General features: G+C 42.1%; 1 protein-coding gene across 1 annotated transcript; it reads left to right on the plus strand.

Moving 5' to 3' along the window:
* The first annotated feature begins 602 nt into the window (after nucleotides 1-602).
* On the plus strand, nucleotides 603-1,564 carry LOC123134298 (non-specific lipid transfer protein GPI-anchored 20). Its single transcript, XM_044553568.1, has 2 exons — nucleotides 603-1,153; nucleotides 1,251-1,564. Exons 1-2 carry the CDS (start codon nucleotides 802-804, stop codon nucleotides 1,307-1,309), a joined length of 411 nt encoding a protein of 136 aa, XP_044409503.1. The 5' UTR covers nucleotides 603-801; the 3' UTR covers nucleotides 1,310-1,564.
* The last annotated feature ends 11,151 nt before the right edge of the window (nucleotides 1,565-12,715 follow it).

The following is a 12,715-nucleotide window of genomic DNA, read 5'->3' on the forward strand; positions in this document are numbered from 1 at the left end:
CACCATCTAGTAGTTCATTGGTTGGTTTCAATTTTTCAATTGAGTAGTGCTAGTACACTTGATGATGTGCTGCTACCGTCCAATATTCGCCTGTCGTGTTTCTAGAATATAAAAAAAGGAGGTACTACTTACTATGGGAAAGGTGAAGTGATGGTTGTTTCGTCCGAGCAACTTATTACTCTGGCAATATTGGAGTACCAGCGGATTCAACGAAGAGTGAAATGATGGTTGCTTCATCTCAGCAACTTACTGTGGTGAAGGTGGGGCTCTGTGATTTGACTGCTCACTAGTCATTATTACTGCGGCGCAACGACCAGGGTGAATCTTCCGTGCAGTTGTGCGCTCAATGTTGGTGCATGGAAGGTGGATCCGGATGAAGGATGTCCCACATGTCAGTAAAACGAAGTTGAATGGTTTCTAGCATTATTGTCAATCTTTCAGGATTTGTTTATATGTACGCATAATTTTCCAGCAAAATGAAATACTCCCTCCGTTCACTTTTGTAAGGCACGGAGCAAAATCTAGTACAAACTCACTCGGTCGCCCACAAAAAGCGCATTTTCCATTTTTACCCCCATGTCGGTCGGGGACACGGTAACAAAGCACTTGCATCCCTATCTCACTCGAGACTCACCCGCATCTCTCCCTCACGCATCACCGGCGCTGGTGCCCTGTGCCTCGCCCTCTCTCACCCGCACCACCTCTCCCCGAGCCCCTCGCTCGCTCGCGTCACCGGCGCCCTCTCCCCGTGCGCGTCGCCAATGCTCTTTTCCTCTCATATCTCTGTCTGCATATTTAAAAATGGGATTTTCCCCCTCCGGCTCTCCGATCTTGAGAGGTGGTGCTCGATCTGCGAAGCTGCTACTGGTGGTCGCCTGCCCGGAGCTGCTGCTGCCTGAATCTGGTAGCTGCACTGTAGATGTTCTTCTTGAGCTGGGACCGCTTGTTGGTTTCTGCTACAAGAGGGAGGAGGCGATGTCGGCCAAGTACCTGCAGGCGTTGGAGAGGAGAGGCGACTGGAGATGCACTGGCGTCGACTGCGTGTGTCTCATCCTCAGCAGAAACGTGCCCTTCGGCCTCCCCATCAGCCACACCCTCGCCATTTGCTTCCCCAAGGTCTGCAAGTCCCTCTCCGTCCAGCTCATGTGCAGAGGTATGTGTTCCACTTGGAGCAATTTCTTTTCAGGGAACCAACTGAATTCCGATTAAGCAAGCAAGTTCTTCTGTGTTCCATTCTTTGTGGTTTCCAGATACAGCAACGCAAATCCCAGCTCCACGTAAATTACCCTCAGGCTCCCTCTCTACGTAATTCTTCTTGCTTAACCTACCACTGCCATTGTACAAGTGAGTGTACATTACTGAATGAGACGGCGACACCACCAACGGTTGAATCACCGCCCACCACTACCACAAGAGGCTTCTCCCCCCAGGTTGCTATCTTCTCACTTCACCTGCACCTGCTTTTCCTTGCTGGAGTATAAATTGGTCGATATAAAGTGTAGCTTGGATAGTTGCTTGATATAAAGTGTACTCCAGAACAAACTCTGGTTCTGCAAAAAAGAACTCTGGCTCTGTTTTTTGGAGAATAGAAAATGAAGGAGGAAGGTTGTGATGTTTTGCATAGCCTAGATGTGATAGTCTTGGCATTCCATAACCAATTGAATAATATTTTGCATCATTTAACCCAACTAAAAGAGTTGATCGACATGAATTGTTTTTGGAGTAGTTCATCGACAGTACATTGAATGTTAAAAATTCAGTTAAGCAGGCATGATACTCCTATTCTTGGAGTAAAAATTCAGCTAAAATTTAGTTAAAGAGCTTTGCATCTATGTTTTATTCCAAGCAAGTTTGCATCTCTGTTTGCATCACATTTTTATTGCAAGCAAGTTTGCTACAGTGTTTGCAACTTGCTAGGATTATCTATCCGTCTATCTATCTACTGGAGTATCTATCTATCTATACCAGAGTATATATCCCAACAATAAATACTGGAGTATATATTCTTTGCCTCATCTCTCTTCTTTTCCAACAATAAATATTGGACTATATATTCCAATATATAGCAAGTACTCCAAGTTTAAGCTGGAGTAGCAATATATAGCATAATATAGTGTGTGGCAACAATAATATAGACTCCAAGCACACACATAAACACATACTCCAGCAAACAAGAGTAGAATACACAACAAGTACACATAGAAGACACAACAAACCGAAGTAAAATAAACAACAAGCACACACAGAAGACACAACAAACTGGAGTAGAATACACAACAAGTACACATAGAATACACAACAAACTAGAGTAGGATCAACGTCCAAGCATCTCTAGTGCCATTGCATACACTTCAGGAGGAACTGAGATCATGGGCGGTAGACGTTTGAAAGTATCGAGAAGAGGTGTCTAGAGGATGGGCGATTAGACACTAAGTGAGAAAAGTTGTTGTTTTTAATTTCTTTAAGTTTAAGTGGAGTTTTGGCATAAGTTTAACATTCACAATACATAACAAGCAAGCATGCAAAGAGTATATGAGGAGTGGAAAGTAAAGCATGCAACTTGCAAAAATGTAAATGGATGGGATTGGAGTGTGCAAACGCAATTCGAGACACGGATGTTTTTGTCGTGGTTCTGATAGGTGGTGCTATCGTATATCCACGTTGATGAAGACTTCAACCCACGAAGGGTAACGGCTGCACGAGTCCACGGAGGGCTCCACCCACGAAGGGTCCATGAAGAAGCAACCTTGTCTATCCCACCATGGTCGTCGCCCACGAAGGACTTGCCTCACTAGGGTAGATCTTCACAAAGTAGGCGATCTCCTTGCCCTTACAAACTCATTGGTTCAACTCCACAATCTTGACGGAGGCTCCCAAGTGACACCTAGCCAATCTAGGAGACACCACTCTCCAAGAAGTAATAAATGGTGTGTTGATGATGAACTCCTTGCTCTTGTTCTTCAAATGATAGTATCCCCAACACTCAACTCACTCTCACAGGATTTGGATTTGGTGGAAAGAAGATTTGAGTGGAAAGCAACTTGGGGAAGGCTAGAGATCAAGATTCATATGGTAGGAATGGAATATCTTGACCTCAACACAAGTGTAGGTGGTTCTCTCTCAGAAAATGTATGTTGGAAGTGTAGGCATGTTCTGATTGCTCTCTCCATGAATGAAGAGTGGGTGGAGGGGTATATATAGCCTCCACACAAAATCTAACCATTACACACAACTTACCAAACTCGGTAGGACCGAATAGTGAAACTTGGTAGGACCGATTTAGCAAATAATGTGACCGTTAGGATTTTCGGTGGGACCGACATGTCAACTCGGTGGGACTGATATGGTTAGGGTTAGGGCATAACATATTCTTGGTGAGACTGATTACACAAACTCGGCGGGACCGATTTTAGTAATAAGCTAACCAGAGAGTTGGTCAGGTAAACTCGGTGGGACCGGTTCGCGCATCTCGGTTGGACCGAAATGTTACAAAGAGGAACAGAGAGTTTGTATTGTAATCTCAGTAGGACCGATTACACAAACTCGGTGAGACCGATTTTGGTAATGGATACATACAGAGAGATTACAATCCCATCTCAGTGAAACCGAGATCCCTATCGGTGAGACCGACTTGATTAGGGTTTTGCGGCAGTGGCTATGTCATGAGAACTCAGTGGCGCCGGATAGAAAGAATCGGTGGGGCCGAGTTTGACTTTTGGTTTGGGACATATGTGGATGTGAGAAAGTAGTTGAGGGCTTTGAAGCATATCACTAAGCACTTTGAGCAAGCAAGCCATTAAGCAACACCTCATCCCCTCTTGATAGTATTGGCTTTTCCTATAGTAAAATGGAAAATGTAGAGTCTTGTGCTTTGAGCTTGAGCCAATCCTTTGTCCTTAGAATCTTGAAGGGGTTCCACATCCTTTAGTCCATGCCACTCCATTGTTCAACTTTATCTGAAACATACTAGGTAAAAGTATTAGTCCAGCAAAAGATATGTTGACATTAATTACCAAAATCACCCAGGGAGCACTTGTGCTTTCAATCTCCCCCTTTTTGGTAATTGATGACAACATACATAAAGCTTTAGATAAAGATATAGAGAATAACAAGTATAGCTTTGAAAAAACATGTAACATGCATAGGCTCCCCCTACATGTATGCAATCATGTAAATATGGAATATAGGGGCATGTGAATGCATAAGTGCGACAGATTAAGCAATGTGTTACATGTATCTTGGCTATATGCATTAGAGAAAAAGATGTGAATATGGGAAATGTACCTTCATGCTCATGAGTCCTTCTTGCAAACAGTATGTACATCAGCAAGAATTCCTCATACACATGATTGTGATGCATATACTTACCTTGTGGTCTTGAGTTGTCTTAGGATGGAATGAACCTGCGTAAACAAGGTTAGATAACACAGATACACCTTCTAGCCAGAGCAAACAAAAGAAACCACAAGAGTACCATGACTGGGATGACATGTAGAGAGTGAGTAATGAGTACTCCATTTGATATAGTCATGTCCCCAAAGGTAAAGATGTGCAATGAATTCAAGGATTTCCTTCCCTTAGATGTCTTGCTCCCCCTGAGTCTAGCATGGGATACTGGGAGAAGATAGGGAACAGAAAATTAGAGCAAAGAAAAAGAAAACAAAGCTAATGCAAATAAATATGAACATGTCTTTCCCCTCTTAAAGACATGTGACTTCTCTCCTCTTGAACACCAAGCATCTGGGGTCCTTGAAGATTACTCTCTATCCCCCTGAGTATTTTCTCCCCCTATAGATATGATTAAGCTTTGATGTGATCTCTCTCCCCCCCCTTTGACATCAATTTCCAAGAAGGGTTCTTCTGAAATTTTGTTACAAAAGGGTTTGGTCCTTGAGGCACAAAATAAAGCAGCAAGGCAAAAGTGATGCTGGTAGAGGACAAGAATTATTGAGTGGATCTGAATCAAAAAGAATATAGGAACAAGTGGCAAGATGTCTTTCCTGCTGGGAAATCGGTGGCACCAAGTTGTGTGCTTCAGTAGCACCGAAAGGTTTCGGTTGGACCGAACACAACAGACCGGTGTGACCAAGTTCATGACAGAGAAAACACTTGTCACCTCAGCTCACTAGACAACTAAGATCTCACAAGAATGTGCAAGGAATTAACTCAAAGATTTGCAATGAATTGGATGCAGGGAATGCAGAACACAAAGAAAAAAGGAATGAAATCTAGATGAAGTTTTTTTGAAAGAGGAAACAAATGCATGAGACAAATGCAAGAGTACAGAAAAAAACACAAGAGAACTTCATCTAGAATTGGTCGGCGACAAAGTCATCTATGTTAGAGTATATTGACATAGGAGTCAAGTGAGATCACTTGATCATAGGTCATACTCATCGTTTAAGCTCAAAATGGGGTTACCATTTTTCGTTTAAGAATTTTGATGTATTCACATCTTGTTGAGTTGCTTTGACTCATGTCTTGGAGTAAAGCTTCTCTAAGATGGAATAACATACCTTGGGTGGTGGTGTTGATCGTGATCATGTAGTTGAACTTGTGTGGGTTGCTTAAGGTTGATGTAGCTCATCAAGAGTTGGGAGCTCCACTTGGAATTTGAGTTCATCTACCTACATGTGTTAGTTCCGCAAGGAAGAGCACTTGTGTATCCAAAATGACAATCATAAAGCTCAATACAGAATTTGTCAAAGGATATGTTTGAATGGTTTCGTGCTTCCTCGTCGTCAACCACCATTGTGTGGAGACTTGGTGATGTAGAGATTTGCTCAAGATGTGAGTGTGTTGCAATCTCATAGATTTAGATTCATCCAAGTACCTACAAGGGTTAGATAGCATGCAAGGATGCAAATATATCCAAGACATTTAAATAGCAACATGAGAAGAATATCAAGGATTAGGCATAGGCTCATGCCTTGCATGTATCCAAGTGGAGTTCCTACTCCAAGTTTAAAGCATCAATGATGTTCAATTCACCTCTCAACCTGCAAAACACTTTCTCATCAAGTGGTTTAGTGAATATATCCGCTAATTGCTTATCGGTGCGAACATGCTTAAGATTAATGTCCCCTTTGGCAACGTGATCTCGAATAAAATGATGATGAACTTCAATATGCTTAGTTCGAGAATGTTGCATGGGATTGTGAGCAATCTTGATAGCACTTTCATTGTCACAAAGTAATGGAACATGTTTCATATATATCCCATAATCTTTAAGAGTTTGGGTCATCCAAAGTAATTGAGCACAACATGAACCAACGGCAATGTATTCCGCTTCGGCGGTGGATAAGGATACCGAGTTTTGTTTCTTGGAGGACCAAGATACAAGAGATCTACAAAGAAATTGACAAGTACCCGAAGTGAACTTTCTATCAACCTTGTCACCGACATAGTCCGAGTCGGAGTAGCCAACAAGATTAAAGGAGGCCCTTTTCGGATACCAAATGCCAAAATTTGATGTATGGATTAAGTATCTCACTATCCTTTTCACGGCCTTAAGATGACATTATTTAGGGGCGGCTTGATACCTTGCACACATGCACACACTTAGCATAATATCGGGACGAGAGGCACATATATATAACAGAGAACCAATCATAGAGCGGTAAACCTTTTGATCAACCGGTTCACCATCTTTGGTTAAATCAAGATGTCCACTAGTAGGCATGGGTGTAGTCATACCTTTGCATTCTTGCATATTAAACTTCTTGAATAAGTCCTTGGTGTACTTTGTTTCAGAGACAAAGGTACCTGCCTTAGTTTGTTTGATTTGCAAACCAAGAAAGAATTTGAGTTCACTCATCATAGACATCTCAAACTTCTCTGACATTAGCTTTCCAAACTTCTCACTAAAATGAGGGTTAGTCGAACCAAATATAATATCATGAACATCGATTTGGCACACAAATAGTTCTCCATTAACCCTTTTAGTAAAAAGTGTAGAATCATTTTTTCCCAATTTCAAAGCCTTTTTCAATAAGGAACTTGGTCAAGCATTTATACCATGCTCTAGGAGCTTGTTTAAGACCATAAAGAGCTTTGTGAAGTTTGTAAACATGATTAGGTTTCTTAGGACTGACAAAGCCAGGAGGTTACTTAACATAAACTTCCTCCTCTATTTCACCATTTAGAAAAGCACTTTTAATGTTCATTTGGTACAAGGTGATATCATGGTGATTAGCATAGGCAAGTAAGATGCGAATGGACTCAAGTCTAGCAACGGGGGCCTATGTCTCACCATAGTCCATACCTTCGACTTGAGTGTAGCCTTGGGCGACGAGACGTGCTTTGTTGCGAACTACTTGTCCATCTTCATCTTGCTTGTTGTGAAACGCCCATTTGGTACCAATGATGTTGTGGTTGTTGTCGGGCTTCTCAACCAATGTCCAAACTTGATTTCTCTCAAAGTTGTGTAGCTCTTCATGCATGGTGTTTATCCAATCCAGATCTTCCAATGCTTCTTCAACCTTCATAGGTTCAATGCTAGAGATGAATGAATAGTGTTCACAAAAGCTAGCTAAACGAGTTTTAGAGTGAGTGATTCTCTCGGTTTGGATATCATTGTAGATTTTCTCGACGGGGTGGTCTTTAGCAACTCTTGCTCGAACTCGTGAAAGATTTTGCTTGGATCTTGGTGGAACATCTTCTTCATCTTGTTCTTCTTCTTGGCCATCTTCATTGTTGATGTTGTCGTTCTATTGTCGTGGTGAAGAAGGAGGTTGTTGATGTTCATCTTGGTGCACTTCCTCGTTTTCTTCGTCTTGGTGTGTCCCACTTGTGGATGCTTCCATATCAACTCTTGGTCCACCTTGTCGTGAGGTGGGAGCTTCCACTTGGACGGACGAGGTACTCTCCTTCACCTCCGTTGGACGAATCTTGCCAATAGACAAGTCTTGGATTGCTTCCGAAGGGTCTTTGTCTCCTACATCAATTGGCAATTGCTCTACTTGCGAGCCGTTAGATTCATCAAACTTCACATCTACCGTCTCTTCAACCTTTCGGGTGAAATTGTTGTAGACACGGCAAGTGTGAGAGTTTGAGCCATAACCAAGTAGGAAACCTTCATGAGATTTAGGAGAAAATTTAGAACGACGATTCTTATCAAGAATGTAGCACTTTGGCCGAATACTCGAAAGTATCCAACTTGGGGTTTGTTACCGGTGAGGAGCTCGTATGCTGTCTTGACGAGTAGCTTGTGAAGATACAAGTGATTTGTTGCATGACAAGATGTCTCAATCGCTTCCGCCCAAAAGTGCTTTGGCGTCTTGTACTCATCAAGCATCGTTCTCGCCATTTCGATGAGTGTCCGGTTCTTCCTCTCAACAACTCCATTTTGTTGAGGTGTGTACATAGCCGAGAACTCATGTGAAATCCCTTCTTCATCAAGAAAGGTGTCCACATTTGTCTTCTTGAACTCCGTTCCATTGTTGCTGCGAACCTTCTTGATCTTCACTTCAAATTGATTTTGGGCCTTCCTCGCGAAGCTTTTGAAGATCTTTTGGACCTGCAATTTATCATCGAGAAAGAACACCCATGTAAATCTTGAAAAATCATCAACTATAACTAGACCAAAAGAATTTTCACCGAGACTTTTGTAAGCGTTGGGACCAAAAAGATTCATGTGAAGTAGCTCAAGTGGCCTCCTTGTGGTCATGATGTTCTTCACGGGATGCCTTCCTCCAACCTGTTTACCTGCTTGACAAGCGCTGCAAAGTCTATCCTTATCAAATATGACATCGTTAACGCCAAGGATATGATTTCCTTTAATAAGCTTATCAAGGTTTCGCATGCCCACATGACCTAATCGTCTATGCCATAACCAACCTTTAGAGGATTTAGCAATAAAGCAAGTTCTAGGTTGAGCCTTTTTAGTGAAATCAACAATGTAAAGATCACCTCTACGTATACCGGTAAAGACCATTTTATGATTATCTCTACGAAACACTTGGCAATCTACTTCAGTAAATAGGACATTGAAACTGAAATCAGCAAGTCTAAATAGTGAAAGTAAAGTGTACCCAAGAGATTCAACGAGCATGACATTTTGTATGGAGCTATCATGTGAGATGGCCACCTTACCGAGGCCAACCACCTTACCCTTTGAGTTATCACCAAAAGTGACATACTTTCGAGGGCCGTCGTTTTCAGCAAGCTCATGAAACATATCTTTATCTCCAGTCATGTCATCGGTACATCCACTATCAAGAACCCATTCCTTTCCTCCTGCCATATATCCCCGAAGATTTGCCATAAGACCAAAGTGTCTCATTGCATCATCAAGATCAAAGTCACTATCATCATCCTCATCATAGTATCCATGTTCAACATCGTCATGTGGTAGATCAATTCCTAGAGAGGGTGATTGGTTAGAGTGAGTTTTACAATGATCTTCTTTATGAATTTTTATAGCTTCGGAAATAATATCGCTAATAATTCCAACATCTCCTTTGGCTCGCATAAGATTTGTAAGCTCAAATAGACAATCACCAAACCTAGGATCATTGGAATTCATCTTACTCAAGGCAATAGACTTATGGAGAATTTCATCTAGATTTTTCAAGGAATAGTTTGGAAAACGTTCCTCAAAAATTTCCATATGGTGTAGGCACACTTAAGAGTAGGCAAGCAAGCTATCAAGTTTCTAGGCAAACCTCTAGTGATAAGATCAATAGTTCTAAGATTGCGAATCATGTCAATTGACTCATCAAGAGTAGGATGCATAGGATCAACATGAGGTGCACAAGGGCTAGTAATGTACTTGTTCAAATGATATTCATTGAAAATCACAAGCATCTCATTTTTCCACTCATGAAAATACTCTCCATCAAGTATAGGCACTCTATGTCTAAGACTCCCCAAAGTAGACTCATCCATCTTCCTCCAATGGTGTTTAAACCAAAGCAATGGAGACCAAAGCTCCGATACCAATTGAAAGGATCGAGAAGAGGTGTATAGAGGGGGGTGATTAGACACTAAGTGAGAAAAGTTGCAGTTTTTAATTTCTTTAAGTTTAAGTGGGGTTTTGGCACAAGTTTAACATTCACAATACATAACAAGCAAACATGCAAAGAGTATATGAGCAGCGGAAAGTAAAGCATGCAACTTGCAAGAATGTAAAGGGATGGGATTGGAGTGTACAAACGCAATTGGAGACACTAATGTTTTTGTCGTGGTTCCGATAGGTGGTGCTATCGTACATCCACGCTGATGGAGACTTCAACCCACGAAGGGCAACGGCTGCGCGAGTCCACGGGGGGCTCCACCCACAAAGGATCCACGAAGAAGCAACCTTATCTATCCCACCATGGCCGTCGCCCACGAAGGACTTGCCTCACTAGGGTAGATTTTCACGAAGTAGGAGATCTACTTGCCCTTACAAACTCCTTGGTTCAACTCCATAATCTTGACGGAGGCTCCCAAGTGACACCTAGCCAATCTAGGAGACACCACTCTCCAAGAAGTAACAAATGGTGCGTTGATGATGAACTCCTTGCTCTCGTGCTTCAAATGATTGTCTCCCCAACACTCAACTCACTCTTACAGGATTTGGATTTGGTGGAAAGAAGATTTGAGTGGAAAGCAACTTGGGGAAGGCTAGAGATCAAGATTCATATGGTAGGAATGGAATATCTTGACCTCAACACAAGTGTAGGTGGTTCTCTCTCAAAAAATGTATGTTGGAAGTGTAGGCACGTTCTGATGGCTCTCTCCACGAATGAAGAATGGGTGGAGGGGTATATATAGCCTCCACACAAAATCTAACACTTGCACACAACTTACCAAACTCGGTGGGCCCGAATAGTGAAACTCGGTCGGACCGATTTAGCAAATAATGTGACCGTTAGGATTTTCGGTGGGACCGACATGTCAACTCAGTGGAACCGATATGGTTAAGGTTAGTGCATAACGTAATCTCGGTCAGACCGATTACACAAACTCGATGGGACCGATTTTGGTAATAAGCTAACCAAAAAGTTGGCCACGCAAACTCGGTGGGACCGATTCGCTCATCTCGGTTGGACCAAAATGTTACAAAGAGGAACAGAGAGTTTGCATTGTAATCTCGGTAGGACCGATTACACAAACTCGGTGAGACCGATTTTGGTAATGGATACATATAGAGAGATTACAATCCCATCTCGGTGAGACCGAGATCCCTATCGGTGAGACCGACTTGATTAGGGTTTTCTGGCAGTGGCTATGTCATGAGAACTTGGTGGCGCCAGATAGAAAGAATCGGTGGGGCCGAGTTTGACTTTTGGTTTGCGACATATGTGGATGTGAGAAAGTGGTTGAGGGCTTTGGAGCATATCATTAAACACTTTTAGCCAGCAAGCCATTAAGCAACACCTCATCCCCTCTTGATAGTATTGTCTTTTCCTATAGTAAAATGGAAAATGTAGAGTCTTGTGCTTTGAGCTTGAGCCAATCCTTTGTCCTTAGCATCTTGAAGGGGTTCCACATCCTTTAGTCCATGCCACTCCAATGTTGAACTTTATCTGAAACATACTAGGTAAAAGTATTAGTCCAACAAAAGATATGTTGACATCAATTGGCAAAATCACCCAGGGAGCACTTGTGCTTTCACCGTTGTAGCCTTTCTAGCCTATCCTTGTTCATGTTAGGGATTTTGTATTTATTGGCTCCACCATTCTTCATTACTTCGACCATGCAAGTCTGCAGAGTTATGAATACTTTGTTAAGTTTTGAAACTTTAGATCTATCAAAATCCTCTTGAACACCTTTAATTAGCTCTAGAATAGTTTACGTACTTTTGCAGTCTGTTGGCGACTGAATCAATCTGAAGAACCCAAGGTCCAGGGCATTCATGTCCAGAGAATTTGGAGGCCGATACATTATTCTAATGTCCAGGCCACTTTCGTCCACATCTTCTGCGAATGCTTGATCATTAGGTAGGATATGTATTCTCGCGCTATCTTGTTGGATAAAAATAGGTTGTCCATCATCATCTGTAGGACACAATGCTTGAATCGGTGGCATAACCTTCTGTATAATGTACTCTCTCATCACATCCCTTGTAACTATGACAGGCTTTGTTTCCAATGTCCCTTTTTCCCTGTTCTTGCTTCTTTTTGCTGTTCCAGACACTCTCATGAATGGCCATACCCCAATTTTTCCAAAGAATGTCATGTTCCCATCGTCATCAGATTTTGATCTTGCTACTGCTGTGAGAAACATCACTTTTCCAATAGAGTTTTTGACAGGTCTTTCCGGGTCCTCTTCGTCAGGCAGCAGATAGTAGTTCCTTTTGTCTTGGTCATGGAGAACCATTTCTCGTCGATGTGAACAATATTATGCATACTCCTGAAACTTGGGCTTACATCTCCTAATGTTGCCTCATCTAGCATAGAGAGGAAAAAATCCACCATGTCTCTCTTATTTTTCTCTGTCAGTACCGGCTTTACCCTGTTGGAGTGTCTCTTTATCTTATTCAACTTGAACTTCTTGTATACTGTAGTAGGGCTTACACCCAGTGCCTTGGCTAGAGATCGAATAGTTGACCTCTTGTTTAAGGGAATTGTCGGAATGAGAGATAGGATATCATCATAAGATTTCCTTCCACAATTTTCCTTTCTTTTGTTTGAAACATCCACCTCCTGACCAAGGCCTTTCTATTTCATTGCAGTCTCCCATATTATTTGAATAACTCGAACATGTGCTCCAAATATTGCAGCCACGT

Source organism: Triticum aestivum, chromosome 6B (genome assembly GCF_018294505.1).
Source record: "Triticum aestivum cultivar Chinese Spring chromosome 6B, IWGSC CS RefSeq v2.1, whole genome shotgun sequence".
Classification (NCBI taxonomy): Eukaryota; Viridiplantae; Streptophyta; class Magnoliopsida; order Poales; family Poaceae; genus Triticum; species Triticum aestivum.

Excerpts from the sequence above, each read along its gene's own strand:
- LOC123134298 (XM_044553568.1), top strand. The coding sequence starts at position 802 with ATGGGATTTTCCCCCTCCGGCTCTCCGATCTTGAGAGGTGGTGCTCGA. Across the intron at positions 1,154-1,250 it reads CGTCCAGCTCATGTGCAGAG|ATACAGCAACGCAAATCCCA; the intron begins GTATGTGTTCCA and ends TGTGGTTTCCAG.